This window comes from Pteronotus mesoamericanus, unplaced genomic scaffold, assembly GCF_021234165.1.
Source record: "Pteronotus mesoamericanus isolate MK-2021 breed Mesoamerican mustached bat unplaced genomic scaffold, CSHL_Meso_final contig_263, whole genome shotgun sequence".
Taxonomy (NCBI): Eukaryota; Metazoa; Chordata; class Mammalia; order Chiroptera; family Mormoopidae; genus Pteronotus; species Pteronotus mesoamericanus.
In genome coordinates, this window is record NW_026555112.1 from 540010 (window position 1) to 556196 (window position 16187).

The 16187-nt window shown below is 59.4% G+C and overlaps 1 protein-coding gene across 2 annotated transcripts in view; it reads left to right on the plus strand.

Annotated features, from left to right (window-relative positions):
• TMPRSS6 (transmembrane serine protease 6) overlaps positions 1–16164 on the plus strand; it is a 37257-nt gene extending 21093 nt beyond the window's left edge. Inside the window, exons 11-18 of one of the 2 annotated variants that reach the window (XM_054574514.1) lie at positions 7970–8115; positions 8482–8580; positions 9476–9589; positions 10904–11020; positions 11346–11514; positions 12768–13039; positions 14722–14858; positions 15371–15674. In XM_054574514.1, the coding sequence (XP_054430489.1) occupies positions 7970–8115; positions 8482–8580; positions 9476–9589; positions 10904–11020; positions 11346–11514; positions 12768–13039; positions 14722–14858; positions 15371–15529 (1213 nt within the window). In that variant the 3' untranslated portion in view covers positions 15530–15674. Of the gene's footprint in view, positions 1–7969; positions 8116–8481; positions 8581–9475; positions 9590–10903; positions 11021–11345; positions 11515–12767; positions 13040–14721; positions 14859–15370 lie in introns of both variants that reach the window. The other variant, XM_054574512.1, reaches the window with a different exon arrangement.
• Positions 16165–16187: the final 23 nt, after the last annotated feature.

Below are 16187 nucleotides of genomic sequence, written 5' to 3' on the forward strand. Positions count from 1 at the left end.
CCCCTGGTGACAAAGTTTTGGAAGAAGAAGTGAGCCCCTCGAGGAGGTGGGCAGGACACAGTGGGAGCAGGTCGCTCGAGGGGCCGTCCTCAGGTCAGACATGGCTGCAGTTTGATCCGTAGGATGAGGACTGGTCAGTGCCCACTGGCGGGCACCTGGGGCTGCTGGTGGTCCTGACAGCTGCAAAGGGGCCGGGTGGGCAGGGCGGTGGGGCCATGGGAGAGGAGGAGACAAGGAGACATTGAAGGGAGGGGGTATTTACAGTGGAGGGCTCCAGGTCTAAGTGCTGTGCGGGGACTCCGGTAGAGAGACAGGGGGTGACAAAGGTTCAGGGGCAGGGGATAATCTGGGAGGCAGCACTGGGAAGGGAGTGGTCGCGTGGAGGGGAAGCAGGAGGGGGCCCTGCCAGACTCTACTGCTGGGGGGTGGAGAGAGGCTTGGGGACAGAAGAAGCATCTTGAAGCAGCTTTGTAGAGCTGGGAGACCCCTCCCCACCTGGGGTCTAAGAACGCTGAGTAGAAGATTGTACCTCTACTAGCAGGTTGGCCCTGCACCTTCCCTTCCAATCCTGGGGTTCTAGGTGGAGGCGTGTGTGTAAGAGGCTAGAATTCTAATGCAAAGTCTGACTTCTTGGCTTCACAGATTTTGAGTATCCAAGATTCCAATAAACCACAATGGGAAGGTTCTAGAACCCTGGAATGCTTGGATGCTGGGGTTGGTGTCCACATTCACCAACGCTTATACTTTGCTTATAGGTTGTCCCTATTCCAAGGCATCAGCCAAAGGGGACAGGGGTTGACAATGTTCGTTGACTCGTCATCAGACTTTCCAGGGCTTTTGAAATTTATCAGGGGCAGTGATTAAAGGACAAAGAAGAAATGCGGACGGTGTGACTTCAGGCCCGTGCTGTTTTGGGGGTGACAGACGGTGTGCACTCAGGCCCGCGCTGTCAGGGGGGGACCCCAGACGGTGTGACTGCGCCTTTCGGGGAGCAGAAGGCACCTTGTCCCACCGCTCCCAGCATGTGGGCGGCATTTCTGGGCATGACTGCCTTGGTCCTTCATGGAGCTTCCTTGGGGATCCCTGTCCACCTGCCTAGGGTCTGCCCGGCTGAGGGCAGCTGGGCGCCCCTGGGGTTCAGGGGCTCACAGAGACCCTGACAGTGGTCCAGGATTCACAGCCTCTGAGTGATGATAGTGGGTTTCCCTGCTGCCCCCTCTACCCCAGAGCTGAATCTGGCGTCTCAGAGAGGGGCTAAGAAGGAGGGGGAAGGGCCCTGGGTCTGACGCGCCTGCCCTTCCCCCTACGCCATGGCCATTCCATTGACCAGGAGCTCAGCCCCGGGCCCCGGCCCTCGGCAGCACCGAGCCTGGCGCTAGGCACGGGCTTCAGGTCATTGGCCCAGTGGCCTGCGATGTCCATGGAAACATCGCTCTGTTCCTCTGAGAAGGGACTCGAAGCTCAGGGGGATTAGGCAGTGCCCAGATGCGTCCGTAGTCAGGGCCTCTCCCATGCCCACTGCCAGGAGCAGCAGGACACGAGACGGCCCCCACCGTGCTCCCTACAGAGTGCTTTCCTCCCCCTCCCTGAGGCAGCCCCGAGGGGTCAGCAAGGGGATAGGCCCCGGGGGCTGTGGACACCAGGAGCTCCCTGTGGGTTTCAAATGTGGACCACAGATGGAGACAGCCTTAATCAAAGGAATGATGCCCTGAGGGTGAATTTCAGGGGCTGTGACAGTTTCTAACGGGTTCTGAGGGGGCCTCCCCCTCCCAGTGTCTCAAAGAACCACTGAGCTATAGAACGTGTGAGCGGAATGGGCCATTGATCTCAACCCTCATCCATTGTACATATAGGTGGACAAACTGAGGCTAGACAACACTAAAGACTTGGACAACACTAAAGACTTGGCTGCTAGTCCTTATCTTTTTGCCTTTGAGTGGTAGGGAGGGACCTCAGGGTGTAGCCAGGTAGTGGTCAGATGGGGACTATGGGGGCCCAGCGCCCCCACCCCTTTCCTCCATTCCCACTCCTCTCCCTGCTTCATGGAGGCCACTTGGCTTCTGCACAGACCTCTGGGAACACTCCCAGCCTCATCCGTAAAACAAGGGAGTTAGGCCGGCCCAGGGCCTCAACTGTTCATTTTTATTTTTTAAAATTTGCATTTGTTGATATGAGAGAGAGAGAGGGGAAGGAAGAGACAGAGAGAGAGAGAGAGAGAGAGAGAGAAACATCGATTTGTTGTCCCACTAACTTGTGCGTTCACATTCATTGGTTGATTCGTGCCTGTGCCCTCACCAAGGATCGGACTCACAGCCTTGGCATATTGAGATGACGCTCTAACCAACTGAGCCCCCTGGCCACGGCCCCAACTTATTATTCACCCATCAGATAGGTGCACCCAGTGTGTTCTGTTAGTTCCTAGTGAAGTGTCATTGCGGAAGGAGCTTACTTTGTGGAAACACGACAGAACAGGGCTCAATCCTGACTCCTCTCCTTCCCACTTGGCCAGGACTCATGTCTCCCAGCCTCGGGTAACTCCTCTGGAAAATGGGTGGGAAACAGATCCCCACACAGGACTAAAACTAAATGAGACAATGGCTGTTGCAGGACGCTGGCTCCTGCCAGCCTGGGAAAGAGGCATCAACCATAAATTCGTAACTGGCTGCCGACCCCGTGCGGACAGGCCCCAAGCTAAGAGGTTTAGGTGCCTTTTTCTTCATCCTCCACAACCCGGTAAGGAAGCAGGTCCTGGTGCAGGTCCCTGGACCATTGTGGAATCTGAGGCACAGAGAGGCCAAGGCACTTCCACAAACGCACCCAGCTTGTCGGGGGGAAACCAGGGTTGGGCACAGTGGTCTGACCCAGCCCCCGTGTATGGGTGTGCAAACGCGGGCCGGTGTCTGCGCACCTCCTTCAGTCCGCCCACGTACGCATGCGCACGTTGGTGCGCACGCTGGTGCCCATTCTTCGCGCAGAACCTCCATACAGCCATACCCGCTGTGGGCGCTCCCGGCGCCTGCAGTCTGACCAACCCTTGGGACCCCTAGTGAGAAGACTAACAGTTTCTGTGGCTCTCGGCAGTTCCAAGAGCAGCCCGCAAGGTCCTGTCTCTATCTTTTCAGACCTCCATTAAGGGTCAGGGTCCCCGAGAGGGGACTGCCGTCCCCCTGCCTGCAGGCTTCTGCCCGTGTGCCAGCACAGAAGGGAAGGCAGAGGCGTACCTCTGCACTGTGTGCCCCGGACAGGCTGCTTCCTCTAGTTATGATCTTCTTTGATAGTGATCATCCTATGTAGGTGCTGGGAAATTCTTTGAGTGAGCATTTGTTGGAAAATCTGCTTGTGTGGGTGGTAAAGACATGAGACATCTGGGGAAGGGTGTAGACTTCCAGGCACAGGGTTTGTAGGCAGAGGGAGACATAGTCCTTGGGTCCAGAGTGACCACTGAGGAGGAACAATAGAGGTTGGGTCAAGGAGAGGGTGCCTTACTCCTCAGGTGCCAGCGTAGTGAGCAGGAAACGCTGGCCTGGGCTGCCTTCACTGTCCAGGCATCCTTGGGCATGTCTCTGCACTGCGCTGAGCCCTTTCTCTCCCCTCCCACCACCTCCCCACTTTCTCTCCAGCTTCTCCCCGTGCCCACCTCACTCTGGCTGAGGCTTGATGCCCTTTGAGTGGCCTGGAGGCAGGGGAGGGACTGGCCTCCAGAGATCCAGCCACCAGCTGCTTGGTTTCGCAGAACCCACTCTGGCTGGGCGTCACCGCAGCGAGGCTTCCCCCTTTCCCGGAACCTGCCTCTTGCCAGCTTCCTCTCCTGTGATGTCACTGTTCCTGTGATCTGTCCAACCATTTCTACCTCTTTCCTACTGATGGGCGCAGGCAGGCTCCTCAGACCTGCCCGGAGCCCTGCTGGCCTGGCCTGGCTGTGGGGCGGCCCTTCCGCTCTGCTGAGCCCCTGGGCGCCAGCACGGCCTGCAGCCACCAAGGCCGCCCGGAAACTGCCCAGTGTCAGACCTGCGCTGGGCGCTGGCGGTGAGGCAGGCAGAGCTCCAGCGGCTGCCCTAGATGAACTCAGCCTGACCACGTCAGCAGCTGGCTTTCAAAGACGTCGTTTTCTCACACATTCCTCAAAACCTCCTACAAGGGAGATTTTTTACAGGTGTGACAACTGAAACTTGCTGAGGTTGAGCCCTGTGCCTGGGGTAACACAACTGCTTCTTGGGGCAAAGCTGGGCCTGCAACTCAGTTCTGTAGCTCTAGGTCCAGGACTCTGGCCACCGTGTGAGACGCTGCTGTCCTCCTTCCTTTACTGTTTGCATCCTCTGACCCTCTTTGGGGAAAGGAATGCATCCACCCATCTTCCTTATTTCCTTCCTTCCTCCCACCATCCTTCCATCTACCCATCCATCCATCTACCCACCCTTCCTTTCTTCCACCTGCTCACTCACTCCTCTACCCACCCATTCATTCATCCATCTATCTAACCATCCATCCACTCATCCACCATCTGTCCACCCCTTCTTTTTTCCTTCTCTTCACCCACCCTTCCCCCTCCATCCATCCATCCATCCATCCATCCACTCTTCATCCATCCACCCTTCATCCATCGACCCTTCATCCATCCACCCACCCTTCTCTCAACCCACCATCCAACCTTTCTTGAAGTCCTCCCTGTGCGGAGTTATTGATATGCAAGTTGGTAGGCATGGTCCCTGCTTACCATTTGAGACAAGAAGGAAAAATCCCCAAATCCAGAGAGATGAGAAAGCCAGGCAGGCCACAGTGCAAAAAAAAATGCACCCTTCAGGACACTGTGGCTGAGATGAGAGGAGCGCTCCACAGCCTTCAGGCTTCTGAGCTTCTTGGAGAGGGCTTGCTGGGGAGGAGGCGGCATGTGGTGGGTGGGGAGGAATCGGAGAGCTGGAGGATGTGTACCCTCCCCCAGAAGGCTCTGCAGCAGGAACCAGAAATGCAGATGTGGGGACAGGGCATATGTAATTTCAGGAGGCAGGCTGCTTGGAAATAGCGGGACAGGTAGGGACTCTGTTAGCAGGGCCACATGTGCACTGACTCAATCAGGTGGTTTCCAAGCACCAGCCAGTGTTCCTGGGCTTATTTTTCATGAGAAACAAGAATCTAGATTATTATGTGAAATTAGCTAGCAACTAAATTGGAAAAAATAAATAAATAACACTGCGTAGGCTAAACAGATCATCTCTGAGTTGAGAACTCAGCCTGAGTAACTAGATCGCAGGCTCTCCCTTGAAGTCTTGTCTGGCTACCTGCTAACCAAGAGTCTTGCCCCAGGGATTCTGCCTTCCCGCCCCTGCCTGAGGCCTCCAGGGTGAGAGCCAAATGCTTCTCAGGCTGGGCAGGTTTCTGGGGTACCCGGCTGAGCCACCAGCTGATTCTGGAATTCTCTCTCAGACTCCAGTTGCCACCACGTCCTGCCCGCAAATGCTGGTACTTTGGGGCACGTGGCCAAGGCTTGGAGCAAGCGTGCAACGCTCAAATTCTTCCAGACCGGAACGTTTCCACTCCCCTCCAGCCCAGCTCTGACTCCTCCCTGTCTGACAATCCCCAGAGACCGTGGGGAGACAGCGCCCCGTGTCCTTGACCCTTAAGATGTTTAGGGATGCACTTCATCCCTCATGTCCCTCTGCCCAGTATTTCCCAGCCCCTGGCTCCCCTGTCTGCTCTGCAGGGCGGTTCTCTGGGGATAACAATCGATGGTAACGTGTTCATCCATTTTAAAAACAAACGACCAAATCCCCCCCCCCCCCCCGTTTCCTTAGTTGTAAAACCATGAGGGGCCAGGCTTGCTCGGGGGCGCCCCCTAGTGGCGCCTCCTCCCAGCCTGGCCGTCTGTGGGCTGTGGGAATCCTAGCAGTGGTTCTCAGAAGTTCCCTCCTCAGAACCCCTTGACACTTTCTTAAATTGTTGAGCACCCCAAGGAGTTTTTACACACGTTACATAATCTATATTTACAGTATTATAAGTTAAAACTGAGAAACATTTAAAATATTTATCAATTCATTTAAAATAATAACAAAACCATTACATTTTCACATTTTTTAATGGTGTTTTCCAAAGCCAATAACATTTGGTGAGAAAAACAACATCATTTCCACTTTCACAACTTTCTTTAATAACTGGATTACTCGACCACAGCTGGATCCCCACATTTGCTTCTGCATTTAATCGGTTCACCATATCATACATCACGCAGTCTCTGGAAAATTTGCCTGTATTCTTGTGAGAGAGAGTTCAAAAGGCATGAGATAGCTGAGCCTTATTATGATAATAATTTTTACTGTGGATGCCGGTGGTCCCCAGACCTCACTCGGAGAGCTGTTGGTATGAGGGCAAGAATATGGTCACTGTGGGCAGACAGTGTAGGGAAGCTACACCTTGGGCCAGGTCTGTGGGGGGTATGGGAACGTATGGGCTCAGCCCCCAAAGCTCACGCTGCAGTGAGCGCCGGGGGCCCACCTCCCCATGAGCAGGCTGTGTGGGTCCTCCTGGGTCCTGAGGAGGCTGGGCTCTGGCCTTGGGAACAAGTCCTCCCTCACAGGGCGAAGGTGCTTGAAGAACCTCGAAATGCCTGAACAAGGAGGCCTTGCAAGCTGCAGGCGAGGGGGAGGAGCAGGGGAGGTCCCGCTGTGCCCAGGCTCCACCCCACGCCTTGAGAGGCTAACAGAGCCCCAAAGCTCATCCTCAGCGGTTCGTTGATTAACTCACCGGTTAATTCGCTGAAGTGCTTAGCGCGTTCTAGAAGTTCTAAGGAGGTACCTGGCCCATGGCTGACGCGTGCGCGCGCGTGTGTGTGTAGGAGCGGGTGTTCGCAGCATGCGATGGGCATTCCCACTTGCTCCCTTCACTTCCGTCGACTTACCGGCTCCGGCCTTTTTACCTCTCTCTCGAGATCTTTGCACCAGAGTTCAGGGGCTGCTTCCCTGCTCAGTGGAGGCGTTCCTGTTTGCTGGGCGAGGGGGGCATTCCTAGGAGCATCCCATCTGTTCCGGGAGGGGGTCCGCCTGGGAAGGCAGGAAACTCCACACTGCTCCCTGGGGTGGTCCCGCTGCTCTGGGGGTCTGGTTTCACCACTCCATGAAGGGACACCCACTTGCATGGTGAGGTGGGGTCCACCTGGATTCCGGGCGGGATGAGCTCGCTGTGGCCCTACCGTGGAGGTGGAAGGACTCCTACCTGCTCTCTGGGGAGAACTCGCCCTCTCTGTAGAGGTCTCCTACCTGCTCTGGGAAATAAGGGCATGTTCTTGGGAGGGAGGGGACACAGCAGGGATAGGGGGTGCTCCCACGGCTGGGGGATGGTCCCGCCAGGCGTGGCCACACTCAGAGAAGGCGCTTCCATCAGCACTGTGATGGCCGTCCCTGAGCAGGGCCAGTGCCTCCCTCAGGCCCAGAGGGTCCCAGGGAGGCCACCAGGCTATGGGGGTGTCTCTGTGGGAGGGCCAGTGCCTGAGCAGGAGCACGCTGCCTCCTGACCCCACACGGAGCACGAGGGGACACCCTGTCCTGTCCACAGAGAACACAGCAGCCAGGACTTCTGCCTCTGCGCTCACATTGAAGCCTTTTTGCCAGATTTCAGGCCAACAGAGACCAAATATCCCTTCTTTTATCAGGGAGGGAAGGGAGGCTCAGAGAAGGACCTTGACTTGGTAGGTAATGGGGACATGAATCCAGACTTTGAAGTTTATCCTGCAAGCAAGGGGGGGTGGCCATTGAAGGGTTTTGAGCAGAGGAGTGATATAGCCAGGCTGCTTTCCAGAGGAGAGACAACTGTGGGGGTGCGCGGTCACCCACGGGAAAAAGCAGGGCAGAGGCAGCGGGGGCGGAGGTGCAGCTCCCCGCCGCCGGCTGCCCCATCCTGGCCCTGACTGCACCAGGGCCCAGGCTGTCCCTTCCCTTGCACAGATGCAAGTGGCCCTGAGTCTCTCTCTTGTCAACCCCAGGCTGTGTGGCCTGCGCACCCTGCAGCCCTATGTCGAGAGGATCCCCGTGGTGGCCAGCGCCGGCATCACCATCAACTTCACCTCCCAGATCTCCCTCACGGGGCCCGGCGTGCAGGTGCACTACAGCCTGTACAACCAGTCGGACCGTGAGTACGAGCTGGCGGGGGACAAGGAAGGCGCCCCCACGGCCCCGCAGCTTCTTCCAGCCCCTTTGCCATCCCTGGAGACACCAAGAGGCTAGACGAAGGGAGTGAGTGTGTGCACGTGTGAACACATATGCGTGTGCACACAAACATGCAGCTTTGTGTGTGTGCAGAGCAGTCACTTGTGTTTGCCCGGGATACACACTCATGCATACCCATGTGTGCTGTGTGCATGTGCCTGGGCGTGGATGTGCACAGGGACTGTGTGCATAGCATGTGTACATGTGGGTGCATGGGTAGCACACAGATGCTGCATCTACGTGTGTTTTCATGATGACATGTCCTAATGGTACCCTCCCGCCACCCCAGCTTGCCCCGGGGAGTTCCTCTGCTCTGTGAATGGACTCTGTGTGCCCGCCTGTGACGGGGTCAAGGACTGCCCCAATGGCCTGGATGAGCGAAATTGCGGTGAGCAGTCCCCCTCCCCTCACCTTCTCTGCCCTCAGCTGAGCCCACCCTTGTGAGCAGAGACCCTACTAGCAGCACCCAGGAAGTGGGGATCTCTCTCTGTGCTCAGATTGCAAGATGGAGGCACCAGGTGGGAATCCCAAGACCGTCCCATGGAGCAGTGATAGGGACGAGCTGGGACCAGGTCTCCTGACTCCCCTCTCAGGGCTACTCCCCACAAGGCCACCGCCCCAGCCTCTGTCCCTGGCATCCATCCAAGGAGGAAAAGAGCGGCCGAGGGCAGGACCAGGAAGGAGAGGCTGTTAAGCAGGGGAAGGCCGGCCCTGGGCATCCAAGGAGGGAAGCCACCATCTCCGTCCCTTGAAGGGGTCCTCACTCCTCCACTTCTGGGGCTCAGACTGGAGTTGCCAGCTCTTACTGGAGTTGGGCTCATTGCTGCCCAGCCCTGCAAAGAGGCTCCAGGGCCTGGTGGTCTCCAAGCCTGAGCTTTCTTGGAACAATGTCTGTTCTGCTGAATCCTGGCTTCTGATTCCCAGAGTCACCGCCAGGGCGGCCTGATCGGGTGTTATGTCCCCAGACCTACCGCCTCCCCTATCCCATCAAAGTCTTCAGTGTGTGCGGAGAGAAGCTGGGGGGAAGGGAGACACGCCTTCCTCTGGGACGATTCTGCCCGGGTGCTGCGGAGGGTGCCCCAGCACACCTGGCTTCAAGTTCCCACTGAGCCAGGCGACCTTGGACAAGCCACTTCATTTCTGTTTCCCTCAAGGAACTAGGGCACCTCCCCAGGCTGCTGGGAAACTCGAGGGCAAAGCAGCTGAAAAGAGACCTGTGAGGCGACGTGCATGTTCTACAGGCGTCATGAAGGCTCCCTCCTCCCTTCTCTGTATCCCCACAGTTTGCAGAGCCATGTTCCAGTGCCAAGAGGACAGCACGTGTATCTCACTGTCCAGGGTCTGTGATGGGCAGCCTGACTGTGTCAACGCAAGTGATGAGGAGCAGTGCCAGGAAGGTAGGGCGGGGTATGGCCCGGTGTCTAGAGGGCCAGCAACAAATGGGTCTCGGCCAGACGAGCCCAGCCCTTCTGCATGCTTCTGTGGCAAAGGTCTCTGCGCTTGTGTCCAGATACTTACCAACCCTTCTGTGTGTATGCCTACATATCCATCTGTCCATCCATCCATCCATCCATCCACCCATCCACCCATCTTCTAGTCTCTCCAACCAGAGCTTGAATGTATACCCACTCATTTATCCATCCATTGGCCTCTCCAACCAACTATTCACTGAACCATTAACCTAAGCATTTATTGGTTTGCCCCACTACCTGTCTGTGCGTCCGTTGTTCCATCCTCCATCCATGCATCCACGAATATGTGTGCATGCATCCACTGATCTCTCCAACTACCTGTCTGTCTATGGGTTTTTACATCTGCTCAGTTATCCACCCTTCTAACTGCTTGTCAGTCTCCCTACTGGACCATCGATCCACCCATTTGTTGGTCTGCCCAAGTTCCAATGTGTGTCCATTGGTTTATTCATCCATCCAGCCAGCCAGCCAGCCAGCCAGCCAACTGACCAACCAACCAACTCTTGCAGACTACCCAGTGATAGGAGAAGCAAGGGGCAGAATGGGAGTAAAAGATACCAGACATGTGACCCCTGCTCTCTGGGGATTATCAGTTAGGAGGAACACATGGTGGGCAACTCTCGCTGCCCAAAGCCTTCTGGATGTGAGGTCCAGTAGCCTGGGGAGATTGGAGGGTGGGGAGAGATCAGACAGGGGAGCTTCCTAGAGGGGGTGGGCTTTGCACTGGACCTTGAAGAGAGGTAATATTCGAATAGGCGGGGGGAAGGGAGACCCGGTGAAAACCAGACGGTAGAGCAGAAAGTCCTTCGTGGAGAAGGCAGTGAGCGGCGGTTGGGCAGCGAGCCGGGGCCGGGGCCTGGAGGACTGCCAGGCTAAGTGTGGAGCCTTAGTCTGACGGGAGAGGCACAGCCTTGCTCTTTTGTGCCTAGTCTGAAAATGGAGGCACATTTCTGCCTTCGGGTACTGCACCAAAGGAAGAGGCATGACCCTATGCTCAGGGGCCCTGGCTGAGAGGCAAGACATAGCCTTGCTCTCAACAGAACACTCAGGGTTGAGGGAGAAGGGACATAGCTTAGGAGACACTGAAGGAGCCTCAGGGAACCTTCGTTGTGATCCGGAGACCCTCCACCAGTCACCTCCTGGCCTCTTCCAGGCTTCGCCTTCCCTGGGCCTTGATTTGGAAGCTTCCTTAAGCTCAGGGACCCACCCTCTGCCCTGCCCCCACCCCCTCTCTCCCAGGGGTGCCCTGCGGGACCTTCACCTTCCAGTGTGAGGATCGGAGCTGCGTGAAGAAGCCCAACCCGCGGTGTGACGGGCAGCTCGACTGCAGAGACGGCTCCGACGAGCAGCACTGCGGTGAGGCCGCCACCCCCACAGGCTCGACGGGGTGGGCGGGGCAGGAGACCCGCTGTCCTGCCCCGCAAAGGGCGCCCGGAGTGTGGGAGGGAGAGAGGGAGGTGCCCACACCGGGAATCTGGAGGGGAAGCTCACCACATGTCCATCTGTCTCTGTGTCCCTTGGTCCTGCCTCTGCCCCTCCTTCTGTCCTCCCTTCTTTCTTTCCCTCCATGTCTTCCTTCGCTCTCCTTCTCTCCTTCTCCCCGTTCTCTGTCTCTTTCTGTCTCGCTGGCTTCCCTCCTGCCCCTCCACATCTGCCTCTCCCTGCCCTCTCCCCCACCCAGACTGTGGCCTCCAGGGCCCCTCCGGCCGCATTGTGGGCGGGGCCGTGTCCTCGGAGGGTGAGTGGCCCTGGCAGGCCAGCCTCCAGGTTCGGGGTCGACACATCTGTGGGGGGGCCCTCATCGCCGACCGCTGGGTGATAACCGCTGCCCACTGCTTCCAGGAGGACAGGTGAGGGGGAGGGCGTGGGGACCGAGACCATAAGCACTGGGGTAGGGAAGGCCGTGGCAGGGAGGGCCCTAAGCTCTGAGCAGACAGAGGGAAGGCTGCTGAGGACCCCCACCCCGAAAATGGCTGGCCCCGCACTTGGGCTCAGTCCTGGCTCCACCACAGCATGCTCCGTGGCCCTGGACGGGTTGCGCCGCCTCTCTGGGCTCTCCTTTCGGCACCTGGTTGGGGCTGGGTCAGTAACTCACGTGTTCATTCATGCCTGCATCCGCGCAGCAACACTGGCGGGGCTCCCGCTATGTGCCAAGGGCTGAGCCTAGCACTCGGGGCGCAGCACAGACCAGAACAGCCTGATCTGGTCACGGGCCATGGCCCCCCTCCTCCCGGCGGGGACACCTCACAGACATCATCACTGCCTGCATGGTGGTGGGCTTACAGGGCCCCTTCCCAGCCCAGCACTACCTTCTGGGCCGTCAGGCCTAGCCCCCAGCACAGCCAGCGCTGGACTCCTCTCCCCGCACCTCCTCTTCCGTCCTGGGTCTGCACGGTCCCCTGTCAAAGGCTTGGCACCACCGGGGTGCCCCCTCCTCCTGACATCCAGAGCCAGACAGCAAGCCTTCTCGGTGCTCCGGACGAACCCTCAGCCGCTGCCCGTCCACACTGGCACCATCGCCCCGGTCACCCCAGCGGCTGGGTGCCGGGGACTCTTTCTGAGTGCGGTCTGACCGCCTCAGTCCCTTTCACTCCATCCCTGGCTCCCCTCTGCCCTCAGGGTCAAGGGTGACCTAGACGCTGACCTGCCCAGACAATCTGCCGATTCCCCCGCACTCCGCTGCCCCGTCCCAGTGAGGACGGACAGACAGGTCTCCGCGAGTTCACAGCAGCCCCGCCTATGAAGCACACAGATAAAAAGGGAGGGATACTTGTCACGTGCCTGGCACCGTGCTAATTTTTTACATACACTCTTACTGTATTGCCCCCAGTAACACGAGTAGAAGATGCTATTCCCATTTTACAGATGAGGAGGCTGAGTCTTACCGAGGCACACGCATACCTAGGAATAGGACGGAGCTGGGGCCGGAACCCAGGCGGGTGGGCCCTGGGGAGGACAGTGAACACTGCGCCAGCCGCCCAGCCTTCCAGAGCAGAGCAGGCGGGGATGGGTGCAGGGATGCGTCCCAGCTGGGGAAGCCATCTGTCCTGAGGGTCTGGGGTGGGCAGGGCAGCCGCTGAGCTGGGCGCATCCCCGCCCCCAGCATGGCCTCCCCCTTGCTGTGGACGGTGTTCCTGGGCAAGGTGTGGCAGAGCTCGCGCTGGCCAGGCGAGGTATCCTTCAAGGTGAGCCGCCTGTTCCTGCACCCGTACCACGAGGAGGACAGCCACGACTACGACGTGGCCCTGCTGCAGCTGGACCACCCCGTGGTGCGCTCGGCCGCCGTGCGCCCCGTCTGCCTGCCTGCGCGCTCCCACTTCTTCGAGCCGGGCCTGCACTGCTGGATCACGGGCTGGGGCGCCCTGCGGGAGGGTGGTGAGCAGGCCTACAGGACGGAGGGTGGGGAGGTGGGGGTGGGGGTGCGGTGGGCCTCCCCCAATGTTTGGCCTGGAGAGAGTGGGGCCAGGGGGCCAGGGCTCCACCCCCAGGCTTGCAGATCCTGGGATTAAGGGTTGGATTTCACAGAAAAAATAAACACTCTTTTACTGACTGTGGGCCCCTACCCTCCTGGCCCCACCCTTCCTCCCGGAAGGGCCTTTAGGGAGAACGGACGTCACGGGAGATTATCTTGGGGGATACGCATGGGGTAAAGGGGCAGGCCAGGGACCCCACCGCCCCACAGGCAAGCCTCCACCCTCTGCTACTCAGACAGGGGGGCGTGGAAGGTAATGTGTGTGTGTGTCGGGCCAGCGGCGGGAGAGGCTCTCAGCTAAGGTTGGATTTTAGGGGATCGTGATTTCATATAATCCACCCAGTAACCCTAGGGTGGGTTTTATGACCCCATTTTATGGATGGGGAAACCGAGGCTCCGAGACATTTAGCAGTTGCTCAAAGATGCACAGCCAGAGCGGGTTGGAGCAGAGACTGGAGCTCAGGGCTGCCTGAGCCCAGAGCCCCTGCTGCTCCTGCCACGGCCCTTCAGAAGCAGGGGTTTCTCCCCGTCCTGCCTAAACTGACAGGAGCCCGCTGTCCCCAGAGGCCACCTCGCAGTGCTCTGAATGCCGGCCTGGGCTGGCTGCCTACAGCCATGCCCCGTGCCCGTCATGGTGGTGGCTTTAAAAATGTGTCCAGGGATTTACAGTGTGGAGGCAGGACTGTAGAAATCACTTATAGATGAGGGAAGAGGCCCAGCTGGAAGGCGACTTGTCCAAGTGGTTGACGGGGGGCAGCGGTAAAGCCATGGGTCGCTCTGCGACACGCTGATGAGCACACACTCCATGGGAGACCCTGAGGAGGGTTAACGGGACATACAGAGGAAAAGAGAGCATTCGCGCGGGATACAGACAGTGCTAAGAGCTGACCTACACGGGCAGGGGCAGGGAGGCTTCCAGGGGGCGGGTGGGCTACGCTGAGGCTTGGCAGACGAGTTGGCAGTGTCCTGGCGGAGGGGGAAGGCATCCCAGCAAGGGACAGATGGCACCCAGGGAGCTCTGAGGACAGCCAGCGCCAGAGGGAAGCGGGGCAGGTGGAGCTGGGGGCCGATGTGTGGGGCGCCCTTGACCTGTGCTTTAGAGAAGGCCCTGGGGCCGCCGGGAAGAACGCTGAGGCTGGTGCACCCAGGCGAGCACGTCTCTGGGTGAGACAGGCTCAGGGCATAGCGGAGCCCCTGGGGTTCTGCACGCGGCCCTCGTGGAGGAGCACTGGGCTGGACTGTGGCGGGCGGGGGGGTGCTGAGGCATTTTAGGGGTGAGAGGGTCAGGCGTGTGCTCTGGAAACATCCCCTGGGGCTGTCACAGAGCAGAGGAGAGGTGGCCAGGGGCCTCAAGCAGGAGGAGGAAGGGGAGGAAAAGCTGGAGAAGACACTCGCGCAGACAGGCTTTGGGTGGGGGCTCTGTGCCCATGTGCCACTCAGAGCAGGAGCCAGAGCAGAGTGGCCAGGGGGGAGGAGTGGGCGGGGCCAGTGGGGGCTCCTGGGATGCAAAGGAAACAGTGGGGGAGGGGGCAGGGACTCCTGGATCTTCTCACCTCTGCCCTCTGGCCCCGACCCCACCGGACAGGTCCTACCAGCAACGGTCTCCAGAAGGTGGATGTGCAGCTGATCCCGCAGGACCTGTGCAGCGAGGCCTATCACTACCAGGTGACACCCCGCATGCTGTGTGCCGGCTACCACAAGGGCAAGAAGGACGCCTGCCAGGTGACTCCCCCCGGGGCTGGGCCAGAGCGGGGAGAGGGTGACGCTCACCTCAACCCGGGCCTGGCCATCTTGCCCACATCAGCTCGCTGAAGCTTCGTGGGCTCCCAGCAGGCAGGGCATGGCTGTCCCTGCTTTACAGGACGTTGGGGGACTTGCCCCAGGTTGCAGGCCACAGGAGAGACCGGTGGTGGGCAGGGAGGTCTGAGGCTCAGAACCAATTCTGTTCCTCGCCCACCGTGAGGCTGTTTGCCCGAGGTGCCGCAGGAGAGGAGGAGTAGGAGCCCACAGGGGGAGGCAGAGGGGGCGGGGCGTGTGGACACCCCCCCCCCCAGTCCCAGGACAGTCAGGACATGCTGGAGGCCAGGCCAAGGGATGAGGGAAGCCGAGGCTGCGAGAGGCACTGTGCCTCCGTACCTGCTGTCTCTCAGACGCCCCCAGCACTCAGGACCCTCCCCCGGAAGTAGGGGCGCCCTTACCCTGATGCAGCCCTGCCCCTCCTCTCCCCCTTTCAGGGCGACTCGGGTGGCCCGCTGGTGTGCAGGGAGCCCAGTGGCCGCTGGTTCCTGGCCGGGCTGGTCAGCTGGGGCCTGGGCTGCGGCCGGCCCAACTACTTTGGCGTCTACACCCGCATCACAGGTGTGATTGGCTGGATCCAGCAGGTGCTGACATGAGGAGCTGCCCCCTGCAGAGCTGGGGCCTGCCTCCCGGACTCAGAGAGCCCATGGCGCCCCCTGAGCTGGGAAACAAGTATTCCGGGGGCGGCAGGGCCCTGTGGGAGCAGCCAGCGGCATCCTGTCCTCAAGCCTGCCCCCCAACACCAACCCACAGAGGGCACGAGGAAGGAGGAGGGCCCTCAGCTGGTGGTCAAGACTTCCCTGGAGTGGCCGGGATGGTCACCAGGCCTGGCTGGTGGGGTCACATCCAGCCTGTCGCCTCCCGATTCTCTCTTCCGGTCCCATCCTCCCCTGCTGACTTTGGGGGAATCAGCGAGGTTCAGCAGCGAGGATGTGGCTTCCAGATCCCAGTAGGAATGTCTGAAGCCCCCACCCCCGCCCCGCCCCCAATGCAGAGGCTGCTTGGGCAGCACCCGCTCCAGAGGGCGCGTTCCAGCCTTTGAAGCCCCTGGCCTCACTTGAGAGGCAGGGGTGGAAGGAGGGGTGGGGTGGAGGGGGCCCCCCAGGAGTGGCCCTCAGAGCCCTGGAGACAGCCAAGTGGGCCAGCTGCCCCTGTGAGCCAAAGGGATGGGGAGCCCTGGGCCCAGGGTTCTCGCCACACCCCCACCTGCCCCTGGGCCTCCGTGGCCCACTCACCCGGAGGTGAGCTCAGGTG